Source organism: Balaenoptera ricei, chromosome 1 (assembly GCF_028023285.1).
Source record: "Balaenoptera ricei isolate mBalRic1 chromosome 1, mBalRic1.hap2, whole genome shotgun sequence".
In the NCBI taxonomy this organism is placed as follows: Eukaryota; Metazoa; Chordata; class Mammalia; order Artiodactyla; family Balaenopteridae; genus Balaenoptera; species Balaenoptera ricei.
Window position 1 is genome coordinate 188,439,669 of NC_082639.1, and position 24,913 is coordinate 188,464,581.

General features: G+C 35.9%; 1 protein-coding gene across 2 annotated transcripts in view; it reads right to left on the bottom strand.

The window, feature by feature from the left end:
* ZBTB41 (zinc finger and BTB domain containing 41) overlaps nucleotides 1-24,913 on the bottom strand; it is a 39,163-nt gene that overhangs the window by 2,819 nt on the left and 11,431 nt on the right. For both annotated transcript variants that reach the window (XM_059906018.1, XM_059906028.1), the window contains exons 5-10: nucleotides 21,345-21,492; nucleotides 19,126-19,255; nucleotides 15,301-15,396; nucleotides 13,779-13,885; nucleotides 12,229-12,334; nucleotides 7,076-7,164 (exon numbers count right to left, since the gene is read on the bottom strand). In XM_059906018.1, the coding sequence (XP_059762001.1) occupies nucleotides 7,076-7,164; nucleotides 12,229-12,334; nucleotides 13,779-13,885; nucleotides 15,301-15,396; nucleotides 19,126-19,255; nucleotides 21,345-21,492 (676 nt within the window). The remainder of the gene's footprint in view (nucleotides 1-7,075; nucleotides 7,165-12,228; nucleotides 12,335-13,778; nucleotides 13,886-15,300; nucleotides 15,397-19,125; nucleotides 19,256-21,344; nucleotides 21,493-24,913) is intronic.

Consider the following 24,913-nt stretch of genomic DNA (forward strand, 5'->3'; position numbering starts at 1 on the left):
ACACATCTGGGCACACTATAATAAAACTACTGAAAATCAAAGACAGAAAAATCTTAAGAAGCAGTGAATTAAAGAGAAATTTCTTTTAAATGAGCAACAATAAGACTGCCAGTATATTTTTCAACAAACACTAGAGAAGGTCAAAGAGGAAAAAAATGACACATTTAAAATATTGAAAGAAAAATAACTGCTAACGTAAATTCTACAGTCAGCCAAAGAGTCTCCATAAAGTAAAATAACATTTTCAGACAATCAAAACCTAAGAGAATTTGGTGCCAGCAGATATGCACAAAAGGGAATCCTTCATGAAGAAGGAAAATGATTCCAGGTAGAAGAATGGTCATGAAGGAAGGAGTGAAGAGTAAAGGGTAAATATGGTTAAAAATAAATGAGTTATTGAAAGCAAACAAACAAAATAATAATGTTTTACATGGTTTAAAGTATATGTAAAATTAAAATACATATAACACATAAGGGCTGAGAGAGATGGTGTCGTAAGGTCTCTGAATTGTCTAGAAAGGTATCAAGAACTAATTTAAGATAGACTCTAATAATTTAAGAACACATGTTGTGATCTTCAAGGTGACTACTAAAAGAATACTGAAAGAACATACAATTAACAAGTAAACTGAGGGAAAATGGGTAATAAAAATACTTCATAATTACAAGGAAGTGAAGATAAGAAAAAGAAAAAGCATCAAGAAACAGATGGGACAAATAGCATGATGACAGATTTGAACCCAAATAAATGAGAAATCACGTGACATTTAAATGAACTAAACATCCTGATTAAAAGAGATTATCATAATAAAATAATACTCCAAAGACACACATCTTAAATACAGGCCCATATAAGGACTGAAAGTAAAAAGAAAAAAATACCACATAAATATTATCCAAAAGAGAGCTGGTCCTGGGCTTCCCTGGTGGCGCAGTGGTTGAGAATCTGCCTGCCAATGCAGGGGACACGGGTTCGAGCTCTGGTCTGGGAAGATCCCACATGCCGCGGAGCAACTGGGCCCGTGCGCCACAACTACTGAGCCTGCGCGTCTGGAGCCTGTGCTCCCAACAAGAGAGGCCGCGATAGTGAGAGGCCCGCGCACCGCGATGAAGAGTGGTCCCCACTTGCCGCAACTAGAGAAAGCCCTCGCACAGAAACGAAGACCCGACACAGCCATAAATAAATAAAAATAAATAAATAAATATTTAAAAAAAAAAAAAAAAAAAAGAGAGCTGGTCCTTTATCCCAGTATAAAAAGGGACATTTTACAATGATATAAAGGACCATCAACAGTAAGATATAACCATCTGCACATAGCTAATAACACAGCCTCAAAATATATAAGGCAAAAAACTGAAGAATTCAAAATGAAAAATAGATAATTTATAATCAACAGTTAGGTTAGAGATTTTAACATACAGCTCTCAGTAACTTATAGAATAAGTAGACAAAAATATCATATTAGAATGCAGAATATTTGCATAAAATATTCTCTGACAAAGGTGGAATTAAGCTAGACATCAGTAACATAAAAATACTTAGAAATCCCCAAATATTTAGGAATTGGGCAATATAGTACAATTTAAAATAAAGCACAAATGAGAGAATAAATCAGAAGACATTAGAAACTATTTTTAACTGAATTCTAATGAAAACATAAAATATAAAATGAGGTGTGAACTGTAACTAAAGCAGTGTTTAAAGTGTTTAGAACTTTAAAATATGTATAATAAAAAATAAGAAATGCCAAATTTAATTAAGTTAGGCATCTATATAAAGAAGATAGGGAAAGACAGAAATTAAACCCAAATAAAATAGAAAGAATAAAAAAGAGAAAAGCAGAAAAGAAATATACAACAAATATAAAAAAGAAAAAAAAATCAACAAAATCTAGTAGTTCTTTGAAAGATTAATAAAATCAACAAATTTCTAGAAAGAAAAAACAAATTACCAATAGGAATAAAATAAGGTTATCACTTAAGATCCTATAATCATTAAAAAGATAAATAATACAATACTCTGAATTTTGCCAATAGATTTTATATTTTAGATTAAATAAAATTCCTTAAAAATGAAACAAGAATTGAAAATCTGACAGCTCTGAAACTATTAAGGAATCTGTAATTGAAACCTTTCTCCAAAGAAAACAAGTTCAGTGGAATTTATCAGTGAATTCTTCCAAATAGTAATGAGGAAATAATGCCAATATTATATAAACTCCTCCAGTTAACTGAAAAAGATGTATTATTTCCCAAATTATTTTTTGATGCCAGCATAGTCATAATAAAACCTGTTAGGGACATAACAAGGAAAAAAAGACAATATATCTCATGAACATAGACCAAAACAAAAAAAAAAACCCCAAACAAAAACAAAACAAAAAAATCAATGTATTTTAATCACAATAATAAAGAACAAATATATAATCACCTCAATAAAAGCAGGGAAAAATCTGATAAAATTCAACACCTATTCATGACAAAAACTCTAAATAAACTAGGAACAGATGATAATTTCTTTATCTGAAAAACAGTATCTACAAAAATCTATAAAAAACATACTTAGTAATGAAATATTGAAAGCTTTTCCCTGGAGACAAGGATTTCCACTATCAATATACCACTGATGATATGAACCAAAGCAATAAGGCAGAGAGAGAGAGAGAGAGAGAGAGAGAGACATGCAAGGACTTAAAAAGGGAGAAACAAACTGTGATTATTCACAGATGGCCAGTTTGTATGCTTAGAAAAATCCAAAAGTAGCTAGAGGGTATTTGTGTTTGGAAATTAATAAGCTGTTTCTAAATTCATATGAAAACATAGAGGAAAAAGAATAAGAAAGACACTGAAAAAGAACAAAGTTGGAGGATTTACACTACAAGATATCAAAAGCCACAGTACTTTAAATGGTATAGTAATGGTGAAAGAATATACAAATAGTCCAATGAACAGAAGAGAGTTCAGAAACAAACCACACATATATGATCACTTAACTTAAAACAAATATGCCATTGAAATGGTCTGAGACAAGGATGGTCTTTCCAATTAACGGTGCTAGGGCCACTAGATAACCACATGTCTAAAAAACAAAGAACTTTGACCTTACCTAATAATAAACACAAAAATAAGATAAAGTTCATAATCTAAATATGTAAGTTAAAATAAATTGTCAGAAGGTAAAAGAAAAAAATATTAATGACCCTGGGGTAGGCAAAAGTTTCTTAAAGGGGATACAATAAACCTAACATGAAAGAAAAAACTTGATATAAGACTTCTTTAAAATCTGGGACCTTCAGTCATTGAAAGATATCATTATTAGAGTGGGAAGGCCAGCCACAGACTAGAAGACACCTGTAATTTAGATATCCAACAATGAACTCATAACCAGGATATAGAAAAAACTCCCATAAATCAATTTGAAAAAGATGGACAATCCAATTTAAGAAAATCAGCAGAAGAATGAATCATGTGTTCCATAAAAGTGAATATCCAATGACCAATAAGCGTATGGAAAGGTGCTCAATATTATTACTCATCACAGATACGCAAATTAAATCCACTTTGAGACAGTGCTACATATGCATCAGAATGGCTAAAAAAAGAGACACTATCAAGTACTGGTGAAAATGTGGAGCAACTGGAATTCTCATACACCATACACTACTGGTAGGAGTGTATGTAAATTGTCACAATTACCTTGGAAAACTGGTTAGTAGTGTCTACTAAATTAAAACATATGCATATCTTATGAGCCAGCAATCCCAGGGCTAGGCATGTACACAAGAGAAATGAATGCACGTGTGTCTGAAAAATCATAGACAAGAATATTTAGAGCAGCTTTATTTATAATAGACCCACGTAAACACAAACCAAGTGTCTATCAAAGTACAATGGATAAATACATTTTGATATATTCATATGAAAATGAAAAGAAACAAACTACTTCCATGGATGAATCTCAGGGACATGATATGACTGAAAGAAACCAGACAAAAGAGTGCATACTGTAAGATTCCATTTATATGAAGTTCAAACAGGCAGACTAATTATTGGTGACATAAGTCAAAATAATGATTATTTTGCAAGGAGATTACTGACTGGGAGGGGCCAGGGAGGGTGCTTCTGGAATTCTGGTAATGTCCTACATCCTGATCTGAATGGTGGTTACGGAGAAGGACTCATTTATAAAAATTCATTTGTGTACTTTATGTGTTACACTTCAATAAAAAACAGCTTAAAAATTCTGCCAAGTCTAAAATCAAGCCCTAAATTTACCAGCTTTACACCCATTTTAACTGAATGTATTATATCTCAACAAGACTACTGCTGAATAGACACAATTACTACTCTGAGGATTACATAAGCAAAGCACATAAGAGATGAGAATAAGGCATTTGTAGAAAAAAATCTTATATCCATTTTCCAGTGAATTTCTCTAATTGTGTGGTTTGAAAACATACATGAGTTTAGAGGGTAGTTGTAGGAAAACATGATAAATTCATTCCTTGAATAAATATTTATTAAGCACCTACGATTTGCAAGTCCTGGGCTAGGCGCTGATCCTATCTATTCATTTGAAGCACTTAAGGGTACTGACCTGGCCAAAACTAAAACCAATCTATTATTTGTACCTCTTCTAAAGAAGGAATAATGGAAGAGAAGAAGTCTGTAGGGAGTCCGGCAAGGGGATTCCAGAAAACAAGACTCTAACAGTACAGACAATGCACTAAGGGTACCTGCACTAGAGAAAAGGAATCTGGGGAACACAATTACTCTTGTCACCAGCGAGGTGCACTGTTAGAACAGGAAAGATGGCTCAGCATCCTTCACCATTTCCTCAGTAAATGATTCCATATAATTATTACCTAATTTTATTCTGTAACTACATTTAGCAATTCTCCTTCTGATGAATAAATTTAGCAACTCTGCTTCCTTGATAAGAGAAAAGGACACCTTGGCCAGTACACATTAATATCTCATTCTCTAGAAGGTGAATAGTAAGCTGACACTCTGGTGATTCTACTTCCAGTGGTATTGAAGAACTCCTCAGAATACTTATAACTATTAGTGCACAGATATAAAATTGAGTTTCTGGACCTGTAAATCTCAGGAATGGACTTGGGAACACAGCACCCAGTTCTCGGAACAGCTGCTCTGTGAAGTCCTGTCTGGGTAGCCTGCTGATCACTTTAGATCAAGAGGCGGCAAACTATAGCCTGAAAGCCAAATACAGTTTCTTGACAGTTTTGGTATATAACGTTTTCTTGGAATGTGGTCACATTCATTTATTTATACCCTTCGATGGCTGCTTTCATGTGACCACAGAGAGTTGAGTGGTTGTGATGGAGACTGTCTGGCCCACAAAACTTAAATATTTACTATCCAGCCCTTTACCAAAAAAGTGGGCTGACCCCTGCTTCAAATGATTTCTCCCTCTCATTTCATAACAGCCATAAGCTTTATCTTATTCTGTAACAGAGCTCATTTCCTCAATTTTCAATGGGCAGAGGGACTTGCCCCTAATTCCAACTAACTTTGAGATATCCAGAGATGAGAATTCCACGGTCATTGGTCATCAACTAATTACTACAAATCAGTGCTTTCAAAAAACTTAATGCAGTTATAAAGCCAGCTCTTATCAACTTTCTCCTCTAGGTAATTCCTGTAGTTTTACAATTCTTAAATCATCAGTGGTTTCAAAGTAACTTTTCATAAGTTCACCATCTTTTTCAAATCATGAGTTTATTAGACATATTACTTATAACTAGTGTGGAGACTAGCATTAATATAGTTTCCTCATTTTTTACTATTTATATACCCCCCAAATTATGACTTTCTCATTTTGAGAGAGGTGTAATTTTACTTTTAACAGTAGTACTATATCAGTAATAAATTCTTTACTGAAATTCTTTGCTACTGAAATTGCCCAAATCCAGTTATTTCCAATTCTGATATTTATGAAATCAATTATTTTTCCCTACCAGAACAGCAGCTTGACAAAATCCAAAGTAAATATAAAGCAAAGCAGCCATAAATGTATTAATGGGTTTCTTTCTTGAAAAGAAGGAAAGAAAGCTTTAAAAATTGTTAATTTACATGAGAAGTCAAACAAGAACTATGACTACATATAGGAAACAATCCAACAATCTACATTTCAATATATGGTAGCACTGCCAAGGGAAAAAAGGGAAGATTAAGAAAATAACTTCTGGAAAGCAGCTGAAGCAAATCATTCTACTATAACTACCTATAAATCACAATAAGTCATTCTACTATAAATCACAACTGACTATGTAAAAAGGAAAACTACACAACAGTAACTTGGGGGCTTTCCTGGTGGCGCAGTGGTTAAGAATCCACCTGCCAATGCAGGGGACACGGGTTCAAGCCCTGGTCTGGGAGGATCCCACATGCCACAGAGCAACTAAGCCCGTGTGCCACAACTACTGAGCCTGCGCTCTAGAGCCCGCGAGCCACAACTGCTGAGCCCATGTGCCACAACTGCTGAAGCACACGTGCCTAGAGCCCATGCTCTGCAACAAGAAAAGCCACAATGAGAAGCCCACGCACTGCAATGAAGAGTAGCCCCTGCTCGCCGCAACTAGAGAGAGCCTGCACGCAGCAACGAAGACCCAATGCAGCCAAAAATAAATAAATAAATAAATAAATAAATAAATAAAAACCAGTAACTTGGTAAGCAGGACAATAAGGTCATATTTGAATTACTCTTTTAAAAGAGAAGAAAATAAAAGAAATGTCTTCAGAGAGTCTCATAGATATAGAGGAACCATAAACAACCAGAAAAGGGGAAGATGAGAACTAAAAGTTGAATGAATTCCCTATGGAAAAAATGTTTCCCAAATTCTACAAAATGATATTCAAAAGTATTGAAGCTTACATAATATGGAATAGTAGATCAGAATATTGTCTGTTCATGACATCAATTTTAATAAGTAAAAATTTTACTGGGAGAATAAACAAAACAATTTCACCAAGAACAACAAAGTATAAATGTCCATATATCACTTCTGAATAATTACACAAAAATATTTATAAAATACCCATTAGGTTTTACCTGAATGTGTCCGAAAATGCATTTCCAGACTTGATTTGCCTTTAAAAATTTTCTTACAAACATCACACTGATGAAAGGTTGCTTTATATCTAAGAAAATAAAAAGGTTTGAGTTTTTCAATATAATTTTAATAAATAACATAATGAAAATAAGTTACAACTTCACTTACAACTTCATATATAATTCTCACATTAGTAAAGCGTAGAACTCCAAATGAACATGGAAATACTTTTTAAGTATCAACCTTATCTCTGATTCTTCCTTCTCCAGTTATATTCAACAAATAAATCTATAAAAGATGTCCTTAGATTTTCAACTTTAAACTGCTTAATTTTAAGCTTTAAATCAATAAACTTTTGTATTATTATTTTCCGTTAAAAAATACCAAAGGAAAAATTGTAGGGACAGAAAAAAAAAATCAATGAGAGGGGTACAAGGGGGTTGACTACAAAGGTACATGGTGGAAATTTTAGGGGTGATAGATCTGTGTCTCAACTTATGGTAATGATTACATGACTGCATGCATTTGTCAAAACCTGAAGAACTACACACTAAAAAGAGTGAATTTCTCTGTATATAAATTGTACCTTAGTTAAAATAGATGCAAAAATGAAACTGCAGCAGTCTCAAAATCTGCATTCATCAAAAGGGGACACTTTTCCTCGGTAGGTACGCTTTATAACAAATAAATATTATAAACTTAAAATAAAATAAATTTTACACCTAAGTAAAAAAGAATGAGATACCAGTCCTTTATTTTTATTGTAGATTAATAGACATAAAAAGCTATAAATTACTCAGAAGTTAACTTAGAAGCAAAGTGTAGTGCCTAAGAGTATGTATTTGTGAGTTAAACAATCCTAAACTCAAAATTTAGTTGTTAGGATTAATATATTTGTAAAATGATTAGCATTTAAGTGGTAGTTACTAGGAAAGCCATATCATCTCACCTTGGAAACAATTCACTTCTAACGAGTACACAGAAAAACAAATCAAACACAGGCTACCATAATGTTCTAGAAGACAGTTGGCCTTAACATATCCACTGAGTGTTACTGGAACGTTTCGCATGTTGTTACTAATATTAAATAGCAATAGTATACTTAAGGTTTCAAATACCATTCTCACTTTTCAATTCATCCAACTCTACATTTACAAAGTAGCTACAGAGACACCATGCAAGGCCCTGTCTTCTAGGAACTTACTTCTACTTGATGAAATGGACATTTAAAAAGATAATGTGGATTTAGTGAACTGGGAGTGTCATTGATAAACTTAGCAAAAGACTTGCAACCTGTATGCCTGGCTTGTCTTATTCCATTTATATCCGTGGTAAATATAGAGATGCAAACAGGGTTCCCATGGGCAAATAGAGAAAGCAGCAGTGGTAACTCAACTAGGGGCAGTTTTGACCCCCCTGGGACATGTGGCAATGCCTGAAGACATTTTTGGTTCTCACAACTGGGGGTAGGTAGGTGCTACTGGCCACTGCCATCCAGTGGGTGGAGGCCAGGGATGCTGATAAACACCCCACAATGCACAGGACGGCCCCACAACAAAGAATTACCAGGCCCCGATGTCAGTAGTACTGCGGCTAAGAAATCTTGGTCTGTACTACAGACAGAGTGACATTTTAAACACAGATATGCTCAAAACACAAACTGCCTCACAGTGGATGTAGGAAAAAGATAAAATCTACAAGGACCTGCATGGGTCAGGCTCTATGTATGTATCTCTCCATTCTCACGCAGATGCTAAAGAGCAGAGATTTTCAGGGCAGGAGTGATACACAGTTCCAAATGGAGCAGAGGTGCCTACTATGAAAGGGATTTAAACATGTCTACTGGATTTGGCAATAAGAGACTCATACTGATAGCAACTGGAGAGGGACAGTAAGGTCAGAGGTCACATCCCAACAGCTTACAACAGTGAACAGAAAGTGAAGGAGAGGATACTGAAGGAGTCACCATTTAAAAACATTTAGAAGAAGAGACATTTGAAAATAACTGGTTGGGGGGTGGGTGCTAGTCCTCCTCACTCTCCACATTCTCTCCTTGAATAATCTGCTTTTATGTGCTCACATGTAATTCTTTATACACAGCCTAGACTTCACTTCTGAGATGTAGACTACTATCCACCTATGGGATTTTATGTTTCAGTGTGCACTGAGCATCTCAAAGTCAATATACACCAAACTCATCATCTCCCTATGTTATATTCTCTAACTCAGTGGCTGGTATCAATCAACCACTCACTTGGAAACAGGAACTCCTTGAAAAGAGGAATCACCTGTGTCTGCTCCCATTCCCTCAATAAAGGCCTAAATATTGGTCAAATAAGTACCTTCCACTGTTCATTATTAACGCTACTGCCTAGTTTAGGTCCTCACCATCTTTTCCCTAGATTATAACAGCCTTCTAACTGGTTGATTTACTTGCCTCCAGATTTATACACCACTAATCCAGCTTCCATACATCAATAAGAGTGATGTACCTAAAATACAAATCCAATTGTGCCATCCTCTTGTTTAAAATCTTCAATGGCTTTTTATCTCTTAGAAGTAAGTGTTGGTTCCACGAAATGATCGTAAGGCTCCATATTCTAGATCCACCCTTAGCAGCCCTTGCAGAGCATGGAGAATACAGATTCTGGTTCCACAAGTATCTAGGCCAGCAGATAGGTCACAGGCCCTGCTGGTGGGGAGAGGATCCCAAAGCTCTTTCATAGGGTCTATGAGATCAAAATTATTTTCAAAATCATACTTTAAACATGACTTGCTTTTCTCACGATGTTGACATTTACACTAAAGAGCAAAAGGAACAGTGGGTGAAAGTGGTGGTGCCTCAGCTCTAAACAAGGTAGTGATACCAAAATGTACTAATGGTCACTGTACATTTTCACCATGATGTACTCACAGAGAGAAAAACAACTGTGATAAAGCAGTAAATTACTAATTTTATTAACGTTCACCCTTTGCACTGTGGCCTTTCCGATAACCTCGTGCTGAGGTGGGAAGCAGGAAGCTCTACCGCACGCTGGGTACCCTGTGTGCTCAAGGCGCCTGCAGACCTGCTGTGAGCCCACGGAGCCCTCCCCTCACGGAGCATCGTTCCACTTGAGGAAACGGAAGTCAGAGTACAGCTGGACTTGAGTAGGTGGCAGACATTTTCTTGGAAATTCAATGAAGTAAGCCTGTCACTTCAAGGGAAAAAACTGACAGTATTTGTTATCAATGATAAAATTTGAGCTTTCAAGCTAATTAAGAATTTTGGAAAACTTGCATCTGCCCCTGTGATCTTGACAGCTTCCCAGTTCTCCTTCTGAGAGACTGGAAGCAATGTTAACAAGTGTGATTTGTTGTTCCTGTACTGTGAAATGTGGTTAACATTGGGAAAATCTGCATAACTCAGTGAACCCGTATTTTCCAAATGACAAATGCATATTACAGTAGGTTAAAAATCCACTTCAGAGCACAAGATAGACCAATAGACTGAATGTAAGAGTATGAAAGCTTCATGAATCTTGTTTCAGATTCCTCTTTGCAACTACCTTGAAGAAACTACCACTGGTTTAGTTTTGGTGTGGCAGCAAAGAGTAACAGCCACAATTTTCTAAGAAGGCTTAATATTCCTCTACTCCTCGTTTTACCAACTATGTATCTGAGTGAGCTAGATTTTCTTCATTTACTTCAAACAAAATAACACATAAAAGCACATATGACAATCCAACTGTCTTCTATGAAGCCATTAAAGAGATTTACAAAAATGTGAAACAATGCCACTCTTGGGACTTCCCTGGTGGTCCAGCGGGTAAGAGTCTGCACTCCCAATGCAGGGAGCTGGGTTCGATCCCTGCTCAGGGAACTAGATCCGCATGCATGTCGCAACTAAGAAGTCCACATGCCACAACTAAGACCCGGCACAGCCAAAAAATAAATAAATAAAATAAATAAATATTTTTAAAATGCCACTCTTTAGTATTTGTTTTTGCTTTGTAAAGTAGTTATTTTCCATAAAATGGTTATTCATGTTAGCATGATGGGTATATTATTACTTTAAATGCATTAATAAGTAAGTACTTAATTTTTAATCATTTTAATTTCTAATATGATTATATAATTTATTTAAACAATAATGCTATTTTTATATTATATAATTTCTATAAACAAAAGCCTCCGAGGTACTGAATAATTTTTAAGGGTATAAAGGAGTTGCGAAAAACAGTTATAGAATCTCTGGAGCAAGTGAGTTTGCAGTTCTATTTCCCACCCACTCATACAATATGCTGAAGTTTTTATCTTCTACTTCAGACAGCATCATGTATATCTTTATATCCCAACACTTAGCAGCATTCCTTGTATCTAGTGCATACAAGAGTTCAATGACTACAATGAATACATTGATTCAATGAATGTATCGCTGAACAAAATCAATGAAAGAAACAATAAACCAATACATGAAAATGGAAAAAATACAAATCAACACTCCTTACTCTTCTTCAAATTGGCCTATCATTTACTACATTTACATATACTATGTGTATTTTGTTGATCATATCATTACACTAAGTTTCTTGACACCTTAGACCAAGTCTATTACTTACCATTTGCTCCAAGTACCTAGTCCAAGAACAGAACTTCTTTGAACATTTTAAACTCAACAACTAATCTCAGTTAAGCTCGGATATCTAAACTGTACTAAAAAGTTGATGTTCAAAGACAGTACATACCTCCTTCAAATAAAATACCATTTTAAATGTTTAGTGTGAATAAAAAGGTTTAAATTCTGACAACAAACATTTTCCAGTAATTGTTGTCATATTAATGACAATATATGTAGGCAGTATGTTTATTTATATTTAGCTCTCCGAGAGCTCCTGAAACCAAATATAAATGAAATCCCCAAAGAAAGCCAAGATTTTATACTAGTCATTCACTTCAATGTCTACCTCCTCCTAGCCTTTGAATCAACCGAAAACAAGTATGAAAAATATGCTACATTCAGTTCCTTTAGGTCTGCAGAAAAGCTATAGAAGCTACAGAAAAATCGCTGATTAACCCAACCTCAATTACATAAAATGAACTATGAGACAACTTTCCTCCACCCCAGACTTATCAAGGTAATGATGATGAGAAACTCTGCCTTTTCACTTACTTTTGCCACACTTTCTCTCCAAGGTGTACACTTTTGTAATGGACAGTGAGATGATCCCTACGACCAAAGCATTTTCCACATTCTTCACACTGATGAGCCTTCTCACCTTAAAGACCCAAATATTTTCGTTATAAGGTGCATTTCAATTTTTTTTTTTATCCCCAGAAACAAATTATCCAACAGTAAGATAACACGGTAGAAAACATATACCAGGAAGGTAAAGCCACCCTTTATCCGGGCTGTTTGCCTTATATTCTTACTCAAATATCTTCCTTCAATGGCTCTGTACTTATTTTTATGGGTGTGAATCCTCCTTCCCACTTGGAGAAGGAATCAGTAGCCTTTTGCTGTACACTTCAAATCTTGACTTTCAGTGTAACAGAGTAAGATAAATGAAAGGACTTCAAAATTCAGGATGTTTTTTAGGAATATGTAAGTCTGGATATCAAACACCTCAAATGAACATACACTTAATCAAGATGAGGCTGTCTTATGTTTAGAAAAAGGACCTGAACATTTTCAGATCTTTGTACTTTACTTTTAAAAGATTTTTCATCTGTGGGGATTTCTTACATTTGCAATGAGCCAAAATCCAAATATAAAGGAAAATTCTAGATGAGTCCAATTTGTCATCTCTATTCTTATATTCAGTTACAAAGGCTTGGCCTTTAAAAACCAGTCTCAACTTAATACCCGTGTGCAATTAAACCATGTGACCTCTAGGATTAGGAATTTAGAATTCTCCTCCTGAAAATGGAAATGCGCAATTCCAGTGAGAAAGTCATCAGACCTTTAGCATCTCTTAAAAGTGGCGATAACAACCGCAACCTGCTTCATTGGGGTCATTTAAGAAAATGTTATATCTGTTGCATACTTTATATTTTAATTATGTTTAAAATAATAATAATAATCACCTGTTCTACTGGGCTCATAGAGATGGCTCTTTCCCATTACTGTGCTCATATAGGTGGCTCTTTTAGCACTTCCTGAACATCAATCTGAGAGGAAAATATGAAAGAAATCCCCAGAGTATAAAAATTATAAATACAGAATAAAGATCTGAAATTGATCAGGATTATTAAGGTACTCTTCCAAAGATAGGGCTTCAAAAACTCACTAGTACATCAACTTTAACACCCCAATTATAATAACTCTCTTCAAGCATCTAAGTTTTGCTAACTTCTTTCAAATCCAATCAAAATGAGAAATATTATCTTGGCTTCTTCCTTCAAAGAAGTGCCAATAGTAATTATTGCACATGTCTACATAATATGCAAAATGCAAACCTTGAGAATTTGATTAAAACAAATTTTAAAATACAGTTTGTGGTCATAAAGGGTAACCAAATGATTAAAATTACAGTGACCAAAAAACATGTCACAAAATTATGTCTCTTTCAGATGCTTTTTAAAAAAGGTTTTTACAATCAGCATTACAAAGGGGTGACCAAATCCACCAAATTATTTAAATTACAGCCAAAATAAACATGATGCAGTTTTCAGGTGTTTTTGAAAAGGATCTTGGAAACATCATTACAAAACGCGCCTCACCTGAATGTATTTTCTTGTGCTTTGTAAGGTGATCGTGACGAATGAACGTTTTCCCACATTCATCGCACTCATATCTTTTATCGTCGTGATGTACTCGTAAGTGAAGTCTATAAAGAAAAAAAATTGAAGCCCATTGACACTAGTGACACAGAAGGAAAAAAAAATTGAAGCCCATTGACACTAGTGACACAGAAGGAAAAAACTTGGTTAACTCTACATAACGAGAGCTGGCTGCTTACTCCACCACGCTCACCCATTATTTGCTCCATTTCTGACTTTCAGGGTCCTTCCCACTTTCACCACCTGACTCCAGGGCTCCCACTCACCAGTTTCAAAGCAGCACTTCAACATCTGCACAGGCTCCCACGACCTCTGGATGATACGCCTTCCTGACTTTAAGATCCTAAATCTGCTTCTGGGAACCTACCAAATGTCTAGGGGCGTCAGCCGATGTTGCAGAGGGAGCAAAAGGAGGACTGAATCAGATGGAATTAGAATCGGACACAGGGGGTAAGTGCACAAGTGACTTAAACATATGATAGCAAATTACTAAGGATTAATCCTATTCTGGACAACTGACACCACTTATACACTGACAGTTGAGAACTTAGTAAATTTGATAAGTAATCAACTTTCTGACAATCACATTTTACTACTTTTCTTCACACTAACCAAATAAAGTGTGGCTCATTTCATAGTCACCCAAAAACAGATTATAAAAGATTATAATAGGTTATTAAAATTCATTTAATTTGAATTACTTTTATCCCCATAATCCTCCATCTATATATCAATACATCCTAGTGAAATGAACAGCCTTCTCATTCAAGTTGTCCAAACAGGTGTTGATTCCCCTATGACTAAAACCAGTAAATGAACTGGACTACATCTAAAGGGGAAACATTCTGTTTAAACTTAAAAAGAGGTATGTTAAGAAATGATAGTGTAAAAACTAGATTCTTAAGAATATTAATAAAATTTAAAATTGTATACATATCTCACAGTAAGTAATCTATTATTTATTCATTAAAAAACTACTTTTCATAAATTGCAAATGTAGTCAGCACTCAGCTATACAAATATTATGTAAGTAACAACTAATACTCAGAAGACATTCTAAAACTGAGAATCCTGGAGTTTTCAATTTTGTCATTATTTTCATACCAAAATATTCTTTGATAATTAGGACTGAAAAATACACCAACTTTAGAACACCAGAGTTTTCATGAATTTTGATTCAAAGAAAAATAATGAAATATTTAAATGACAACGACTTAGACAGTAAAGCATTCAGCAAACTTAGTGATGAGGAAATATTTTAAAATATTTTATACTACAAAATGAATATTAAAAGGTAGGGGCAAAAGTCTACACAAAGTTTTCTGCACAACTTTGCTTATCACAAGTGCTAAGACATGTTTTAATTCATCAAACAACTAACACAATGATAAGACAAGAGAGTTAAAACGGAGATATAATTTTATCATACTTAATATTGGGGAAAAAAAATGGCTTGACCTACCTGTATGAGCTTCCATGACGAAAACTTTGCCCACAAATACTACAAAGATGAGGCTTTTCTCCACTATGGATTCTCAAATGTTCTTTCAAAGTAGTTCTGCATTAAAAAAATATATATATTTACCTACCGATTTTTTAATGCCAACGTATGTATTAAACACAGATTTCTAGAAAGCTTACTAGAACAGTGTTCAAGCTAATAGATAACGATGTCAATTATTCCTTTTCCTACAATATTTTTGCTCTTTATTGGATTAGTCGCACCAGCATAATAAACATGTTTATTATGTCTCTCTCCTTAAAAAAAGCAAATAATTTAACTTTGGCCTCCTTTGCCATTGGTTTGCTCAAAGATTTAATATATAGCTTATGTAAACTTCCAAGAAATACAAATGAAAAATGCTCAATTGTCACTACTGATTAGGTAAAACTGACGTTAATTTTAGTGGACAGTGTTTAATAATATATAAGAAATCCAGTTTATCAGTACTATTCCTTTCCAATATGTGCTCACAACTTGTTAAAACAATGTTTTAAGGCAAAGAAAACTTTACAGATACTTGTAATTTCCAGATGCCAATGTTAAAAAGGGAAACCATATAAAGGATACAACTCTTGCTAGTCCTAAATCCTCCCGCCCTACCGACCCTGGATGGGCCACTGTGTAACCACTGCTGCATTTCCTACAGTTCTAACATTCGGAGATTTCCCATGTACATAAACTGCTGAGTAAGGATGGACAAAGTTATTTTGGGGGGGAAGAAAGGAAAACACATGGAAAGGTTGTTTTTTTTGGTTTGTTTGCTTTTTGTTTTTACAGGAAGACCTTTAAGGGAAAAAAATTTATAATGCATAAGATAAACTATAATTTACCAATCTGTAAATACAAGTTTTCATAGAAATGTAGCACACTGATTTTCCTGCCATCATACCCATTTGTTTTTTCTAGGAAAGTGGCATTTCTAATCTTTTTAAAATAATGAACTTCTATACACTGAGGGATATAAATATACACATATTGTTTAAAAACAGTACTAAACGCTTAAATGCAGGACAAGACAGAGGACATTCCCGTCCCTTACAACACTCCACATGCTCCTCCTTGGTCCTATCCCCCACCACGTCCCTCTCTCAGAAATAACCATTTATGTAAGTATTCCTTTTCTTTGTTTTACTACCTATACAGTACAAATAACTAAACTACATATTGTATGTTTTTGAAAAACTGAGTAGCAAGCACAAACCTAACAGTATGGCCACTACTGGATAAAGGGCCCACAAGGTAATAGCAGCAGGGTCTCCGCGTCGGCCTGGCCGCTCAGCTTCCCTGAGCGTTGGCACCAGCCCTTTCCAGCCTGTCAGCAGTAAAGTCACGACCAAATACTGCAAAGCACAGGGTTCATCCCAACCAGAGCATCTGGCTGGCTGGAGGGGACCTGGTACTGGAAGCTGGCAGAGACACGGTCAAAGTGAGTAGGCTGCTGTGTATATTTGGCTCCTAGGCGTACCAGGACCTACGTCTAGTTCTCATGGACAGGTCACAAAAGAACATTTCTGTGAAATGAAATGAGTATCCTCAGTTAAATCAAGCAGCCAGGCATAAAGACAACAGCAGGAGCCTCTGTAGCATACAGGTGCTATACAGCCAGCAGAATACAGGTGAAAATTTGGGTCAGCGAGGGGGACATGGGGAGTTGCCGTTCATGGGTATGAGGTTTCAGTTACACAAGATGAGTAAGTTCTAGAGACCCAGTGTACAGCACCGTGCCTGTGGTTATCAACACCACATTGTACACCCAGACATGTGCTAAGAGGGTAGATCGCGTGTTCAATGTTCTTACCACAGTAAAACAACAAAGCCTTGGGGTCAGACCTACTCCAGCGTTCTGTCCACTAGTTAACAGAGGAAACATGTCAGAAGGGATCTCAGCACTGACTACCCTCAATACGTCATGGGTCACGGCCACTACGAGTGTGGACTCAGTACCCATCACATAATCACATGTGACATCCTGGGATCTTCATTCACCATCCTGCACATGTGACATCCTGGGATCTTCATTCACCATCCTGCACATGTGACATCCTGGGATCTTCATTCACCATCCTCCCGTGAACTCCCTTTGCCTCTTTACCGTATTAAAATTCCTATTTCCTGTTGCCCTGGTCTTCCTCTTCATCAGTTTACTTTCTCATTCTGGTGAAGCACACCTTCTAGTGGCTTCATGAGAAAGATTGCAGTGAAAGCTAATTTTTTGACATCATGAAGAGTATCTTTATTATCCTCAGACTTGACAGTTTGACTAAGAACAGAATTCTAGGTTGGAATTTATTTTTTTTCCAAATTTTGAAGGTACAATTGGACCACCTTACTTCCAGTGTTGCTGCTCAGAGAGAAGTCCGAGTAACTCATTCTTAATTCCGTGTATGTGACTTTCTCCCTAGAAAAAGCAGAAGCACAGACAGGCTTCTCTTTGTCCGCAGTGTTCTGAAACATCATAGTGCTGCACCTTGGAGTAGGTTTATTTTCATCTAATGCCCTAAGCATTTAATGGGTCATTTCTGTCTGGCAACTCATGTCTTTCAGTTCTGGGAAATCATCTTGAACTATTTCAGTGATGATTTTACTCCCTTCCATTTTCTCTGTTCTTTCCTTCTGGACCTCTTGCCTGGTTTCCAAATGTTCTAATCTTTACTTTTCAATTCTGCATTTTTTTGCTCTACTTTTTTGGAGATCCCTTAACTTTGTCCTGCAATCTCTCTGTTAAGGTCTTTACTTTGTGGATCATGCTTTGAATTTCTGGGAGTTCTGATTTGTCACGTCAGTGACTCTTTTGTATAACATCCTGTTCTTGTTTAATGGATTCTATATCTTCAACTGAGGATATTAGTAATTGTTTACTTCTTTTTTTGCAAGTTTTCTTCTTCCTGCATAATATGTTTCCTTCAAGTTTTTGTTTCGTTTTGTTTGTGTGGGAATAAATCTCCCATGTTAAAGGTTCTCCTTCTGTGTCTTGTAATTCTTCACTGTCTGCTCGTGATTAAGTGTGAAAGGCTAAACACAGATGGTAGGGTCAAGGAGCATGGGTAGGCCTTGATGACTCTGTGTTTCACTGTACGTGATCTGGGTGTATTATTTACCAGGGAATATATTTGTCCTTTGGTTGCTCATGTTTTCAGGGAATTGTTTTCTAATCTACTGTCTGAAGGGTAAAATCTAGAAGCCAAGATGTCCAGCAGCAACGGCCTGTGTGGGTGATGGAAGAGAAGCCAATGATCTAACTTAACTTCTAGAGCAGTTCTGACTCCAGTGCTCCCTATTCCTTCACCCTAGTTTCAGAGGTATCTGAGACTGCCAGTTCCCATACCTTTTGTGGATTCTGGGATGTAAACTAGGTTCTCAATTTCTCCATTGCCACTTGGGGATCTGTCTTCCTCAGATCTGCTAAGTCAGTTACCACTGATACATCTGCTTTCTAGCTTCGAAACCTGTGTTGCTCTTGTCACTTTTCTGTCTCGCTGTCTTTGTAGCTTATGTCTTTAAAATAAATAAATGAATGAATAAACAACCTTTAACGTATATTTACTGGGGTTTCAGAAAGACACAAAATGGTATCTTTGTTAAATTCACCATCTAAATCTGCAAATCCTGACTTCATATCACCTTCTATAACATTATATAATTTCTTTTATCCTTAAATTTCAAATTAAAGCATAATTCAAGTACCTTGTGTCTTGTGTTACCCTAATCCTTATAAAATACATTCATTAATTACTTCTATATAACAGTACCAGGATGTTTCTGGGTATTTAGATAATTCCTCACCTTTCTCGTACTGATTTCCCACAGATAAAGCAAGTCCATTTTCTCTTTCCACCATGGGTACACTCTATATGGCGTTTCAAATTTCCAGTGTCGTTAAACTGGCGACCACATATATCACATGGAAAAGGACCTAAAAAGGAAAGAATAGTGTGCATCTAAACTTTAAGAATAGATACTAAGTTAAATTTAATACGTATGTTATAAATTCATACCTACCACTACTAATGCATATATCATAACACAATTATTATTATTTTTTACAAAATCAATTTTTTATTTATAGTTTTCTCTTCCCTTCTAGCGTGTTTATTTTATTCCCAGCAGACAGGTTACAATCATCTCTATATTCCTAAAGCTGAGTATAGCACCAGGCATCTAATATAATAAAAGCTGAATAAACTAATGAGTTTATTATAAACTGAAACAGCCAATTCCTAGTTTGAAATCAGACTGGGTCAAACTGAAAAATGTTACATACCAAATTTCTGGGGAAAGGAGGTAATAAGAAACTTTAAAGAATAAACAGAATACTTAAGAGAGCTCATGGTTTGGAAAGGTACTGTTGCTCCTTAGAACCAAAAGATCTTAATGACACTGCCTCGACCGAAAAGACTGTGGCACATTTCTGTTTAGTCCTACAAAATTAAATACAAATTTCTTACAGTAATGTTGACCTTAGCTGGATTCAAAATTTCACCATGATTTTACCAAATAACTGGAGAGAAGACAGAGTTCTACTGAAGGGCAAACTGAAAGGATGACAAAGGATGTGTGAAAAAGAAGTAGAACTCGGCTTGTTTCCCCCCCACCCGCCCCGATATCTGTGGATTCAACCAACTCCAGATAGAAAATATTTGAAAAAAATTCCAGAAAGTTCCAAAAACCAAAACTTGAATTTGCCAGGCACTGGCAACCATTTACATAGCATTGATATTGTATTTACAACTATATAAATAGTATTTACATTGTATTAGGTATTATTAGTAATCTAAAGATGATTTAAAGTATACAGGAGGATGTGCACAGGTTATATGCAAATACTACACCATTTTATACAAGGGACTGGGGCATCCTTGGATTTGGGTATCTGGAGAGGTCTTGGAACCAACCCCCATGGATACTGAGGGGCAACTGTATTCCTCATTGTGCAATAGAGCCTTGAAAATATCTGAAGATGGCTGTTCTGTCTCCCTTTCCCAAACAAAATATTTCAAGGTCCTTCAAAAGTTTTTCAGATGACATGATTTTAAAGCCCTATGTTGCCATAATTACCCACCTCTAGAATATATGTCAAAATCCATCTTGAATGTGGTATCCATAAATGAATGCAATATTCCAGATCAATTTAAAATCAGCGACATGATTACCTTCCTAATTCTGAACAATACATTTTTATTAATGTAGTTTAAAACTACAGTTGTTTTTGTCAGTCATATGACATTACTGGTTCAGACTGTGCCTCTGCTATTAATAAGCCCATCTGAAAAGTGAGGCATTTGGATTCTGTACTATTTTACAGCTCTGCAACTCCCAACGATTAAAAAAAGTCAGATCATTCCCATGTGTACAACTTTGTATTTATTCTTAATTAATTTTAACTTATTTTAACTTTTTTTTTTTCAGCAGAGAGTTTTTTTTTTACTTTTTTATTTTCTGCTGTATCAACTACCCCTGCCAGCTTTATGTCATGTAGCGTATTCATAAAGCATGAAATATATTATTTTTATCCAAGTTGTCAATAAAAACATTGAATAGGATAGGGAAGAGGCTACTTGAAAGATAATAATTTATTATTGGGAGTAACTGTCATAAATGTACCTAACTGTACTACCATCTGGAACACAAGTCTCCACCTTGGTCATAAGCATGAGGGAGAGAATTCATCAAATACAATACTGAATTTCAAATATACTAAGTTTACTACACTCTCTGAAACATGAGTCTTTTCCAAGACAAAAATGCCTACCCCAGGCACTCACAAACCTATCCAACAATCAACTGTAAATAAATGCAGTTATGACCACGAACAGCTCTGCCACCAGAAAACAAAACAAAACAAACCCCATATTTACTCATCTCCAAGAACAGCAGCAAATCCAGTGCCCCTCCCCACGTACACGACCTCCTTCTCCTCAGTGATTCAACAGCAGCAGCCTCCTCCAGCATGACGCGACCACCAACAGTTGCTATGCTGCTCCTAGAAAAATTAATCTGCTTACCCAGATGGAACTTTTCTTGATGCTTTAACCGTGCAAATCGTGACTTAAAATGTTCTTCACAATAGGTACACTTAAAAGGTTTATCTTGAGAATGGAGAATCATATGTTCCTCCAAGTGTGGTCTTCGAGTAAAAGATTTCTTACAAATCTAAAAGAAAATGCACATAAGATGTAAGGGAACCTGAATTTAAAATTAAAAGTACAAAGCTCATGATGAGAAATAAACACATATATTCAAGTAGCTAAAGAGAAATTTCTCCTAAAAGAAAAAACTTACCAGAAGTATAATCAACTATTGTGCAGAAAAAATACCTTGGAGGAATTACAGTAAGAATTTATTTTAAATTAGTACTAAAGTTAGCTAAATTTCAACACCTTACATTTCTAATAAGCTAATTCCTAAGATCATACAGTAATCCTACTATCTTAATCCTGGTCAACATTTCTAAATCCATTAAATTTATATTTTAAATCAATTATATGTTATGAATAAAGGTTTTTATCATGCTTGCCATATATTTGATTAGGAATAGGAGTAAGAACTTCAGAAAAATTACTTTAAAAAGTTTATCTCTTGAGGTGGTCAGAAAGAATATACACAACATTTTAAAGAAATTTGGCAGACATCAGATTTAGAAAAGGGGAGGAGGAACTGCTGTAACAATATAGCATGTCCTATACACCAAGCATAACACCACCACAATACAGCATGTACTATACACCAGGTATAACAACACAGCATCTACTATACGCCAGGTATATAACAACATAGCACGTACCATACACCAGGTGTAACAACACAGCATCTACTATACGCCAGGTATGTAACAACATAGCATGTACTATACACCAGGCATAACAACACAGCATCTACTATACACCAGGTATGTAACAACATAGCATGTACTATACACCAGGTATAACAACACAGCATGTACTATACGCCAGGTATAACACAGCGTGTACTATACACCAGGTATAACATAGCATGTACTATACACCAGGTATAACAACACAGCATGTACTATACGCCAGGTATAACACAGCGTGTACTATACACCAGGTATAACACAGCGAGTACTATACACCAGGTATAACATAGCGTGTACTATACACCAGGTATAACATAGCATGTACTATACACCAGGTATAACATAGCATGTACTATACACCAGGTATAACATAGCATGTACTATACACCAGGTATAACAACACAGCATGTACTATACGCCAGGTATAACACAGCGTGTACTATACACCAGGTATAACACAGCGTGTACTATACACCAGGTATAACATAGCGTGTACTATACACCAGGTATAACATAGCATGTACTATACACCAGGTATAACAACACAGCACGTACTATACTCCAGGTACAACAACAGCACAGCATGTACTATATACCAGGCACAATGCTAAGTAATTCATGGATTATTTTACTTAATTCTCACAATAAACCTAAAAGTAGATATAACTGTTATCACTTTGCAGCTGAGGATGATGAAACTTAGTAAGGAGAAGAAACTATCTTATAAAGATCCAAATAATTAATAATTAACTTCAATTCCTAGAAGCTGAAATCAGAGAAATGGTGAGAATCTTGTCGTGTATTGGGTTGGTCAAAAGGTTCGTTTGGTTTTTTCCGTAAGATGGCTCTAGTAGCACTTAGTTGTCTTTGACTTCATTCGAAATAATTTTGTTAGATTGTATTGTGACAGCTGTCATATCAGTGTGCATTTTTAAAAAAAAGTATCAAAATCGGTGAATTTTTGTGTGGCCATTTTAATATTGAAGATGGAAGAAAAAAGCAACATTTTTGGCATATTACGCTTTATTATTTCAAGAAAGGTAAAAACACAGCTGAAACGCAGATTTGTGCAGTGTATGGAGAAGGTGTTGTGACTGATCAAACGTGTCAAAAGTGGTTTGTGAAGTTTCATGCTGGAGATTTCTCGCTGGACGATGCTCCACGTTGGGGTAGACCAGTTGAAGTTGATAGCGATCAAATCGAGACATTCACTAGAACAATCAATGTTATACTATGTGGGAGATAGCCGACATACTCAAAATATCCAAATCAAAGGCTGAAAATCATTTGCACCAGCTTGGTTATCCTAATTGCTTTGATGTTTGGGTTCCACATAAGTTAAGTGAAAAAAACCCTCTAGACTGTACTTCCACGTGAGATTCTCTACTTAAACGTAATGAAAATGTTCCCTTTTTAAAACAAATTGTGACGGGCAATGAGAAGTGGATACTGTACAATAATGTGGAACAGAAGAGATCATGGGGCAAGTGAAATGAACCACCACCAACCACACCAAAGGCCGTCTTCATCCAAAGAAGGTGATGTTGTGTATATGGTAGGTTTAGAAGGGAGTCCTCTATTATGAGCTCCTTCTGGAAAACCAAATGATTAATTCCAACAAGTAGCGCTCCCAATTAGACCAACTAAAAGCAGCACTTGACGAAAAGCGTCCAGAATTAGTCAACAGAAAACACATAATCTTCCATCAGGATACCAAAAGACCGCATGTTTCTTTGGTGACCAGGCAAAAAACTGTTAGAGCTTGGCTGGGAAGTTCTGATTCATCTGCCGTATTCACCAGACATTGCACCTTCGGATTTCCATTTATTTCGGTCTTTACAAAACTCTTCTAATTGAAAAAATTTCAATTCCCTGGAAGACTGTAAAAGGCACCTGGAACAGTCCTTTGCTCAAAAAGATAAAAAGTTTTGGGAAGACGGAATTACGAAGTTGCCTGAAAAATGGCAGAAGGTAGTGGAACAAAACAATGGATACGTTGTTTAATAAAGTTCTTGGTGAAAATGAAAAATGCGTCTTTTATTTTTACTTAAAAACTGAAGGAACTTTTTGGCCAACCCAATATATAAGTTGAAGCCTAGGAGTAAACAAAATGATAGCTGATTACTCCTTTAAACAATATTTACCTAAATAATGAGAAAGTACTTTAAGGGGTGTGGTAGAATAAAAATACGTACAAATTCATTGTTACTCCTATCATTGTAAAATGGAGATTAATTCCACTACCCTTAAATCTTCCCTGGCTGTAGTGGCTTGTGTGACCAACAGAACGTGTTAGAAGTGGTGCTCTGAGACTTCCGAGGTGAGGCCATAAGAAGCCTGAGAGCATTTATCTCGGCTTCTTCCTGGAACACACACTCACTCTTGGAGCCCAGCTGCCATGCCAGAAGGAAGTTCAAGTAGCCCCAGGAAGAGCCAGCTGTCCTTGCTGAGCGTCTAGCTGTCGACCAACACCAGGTTTCCAGCCATGTGAATGAGGCACTTTGGAAGCAGCCCCAAACCAGACCAGATCAGACAGACCATCCATCAGCTGAAAACAACTGAGTGACTTCAGCTGACACCATGTAGAACAGAAGAATTGCCTAGCAAAATCCTGCCCCCATTTATATTACTGACCCAAAAAATGATGAGATACAATGAAATGGTAATTCAAAGCCACTAAGTTTTGAGGTGGTTTGATATATAGCAACAGACAACCAGAAATGGAGGGAAAATTCTAACATTTTACATTCTGTGCAA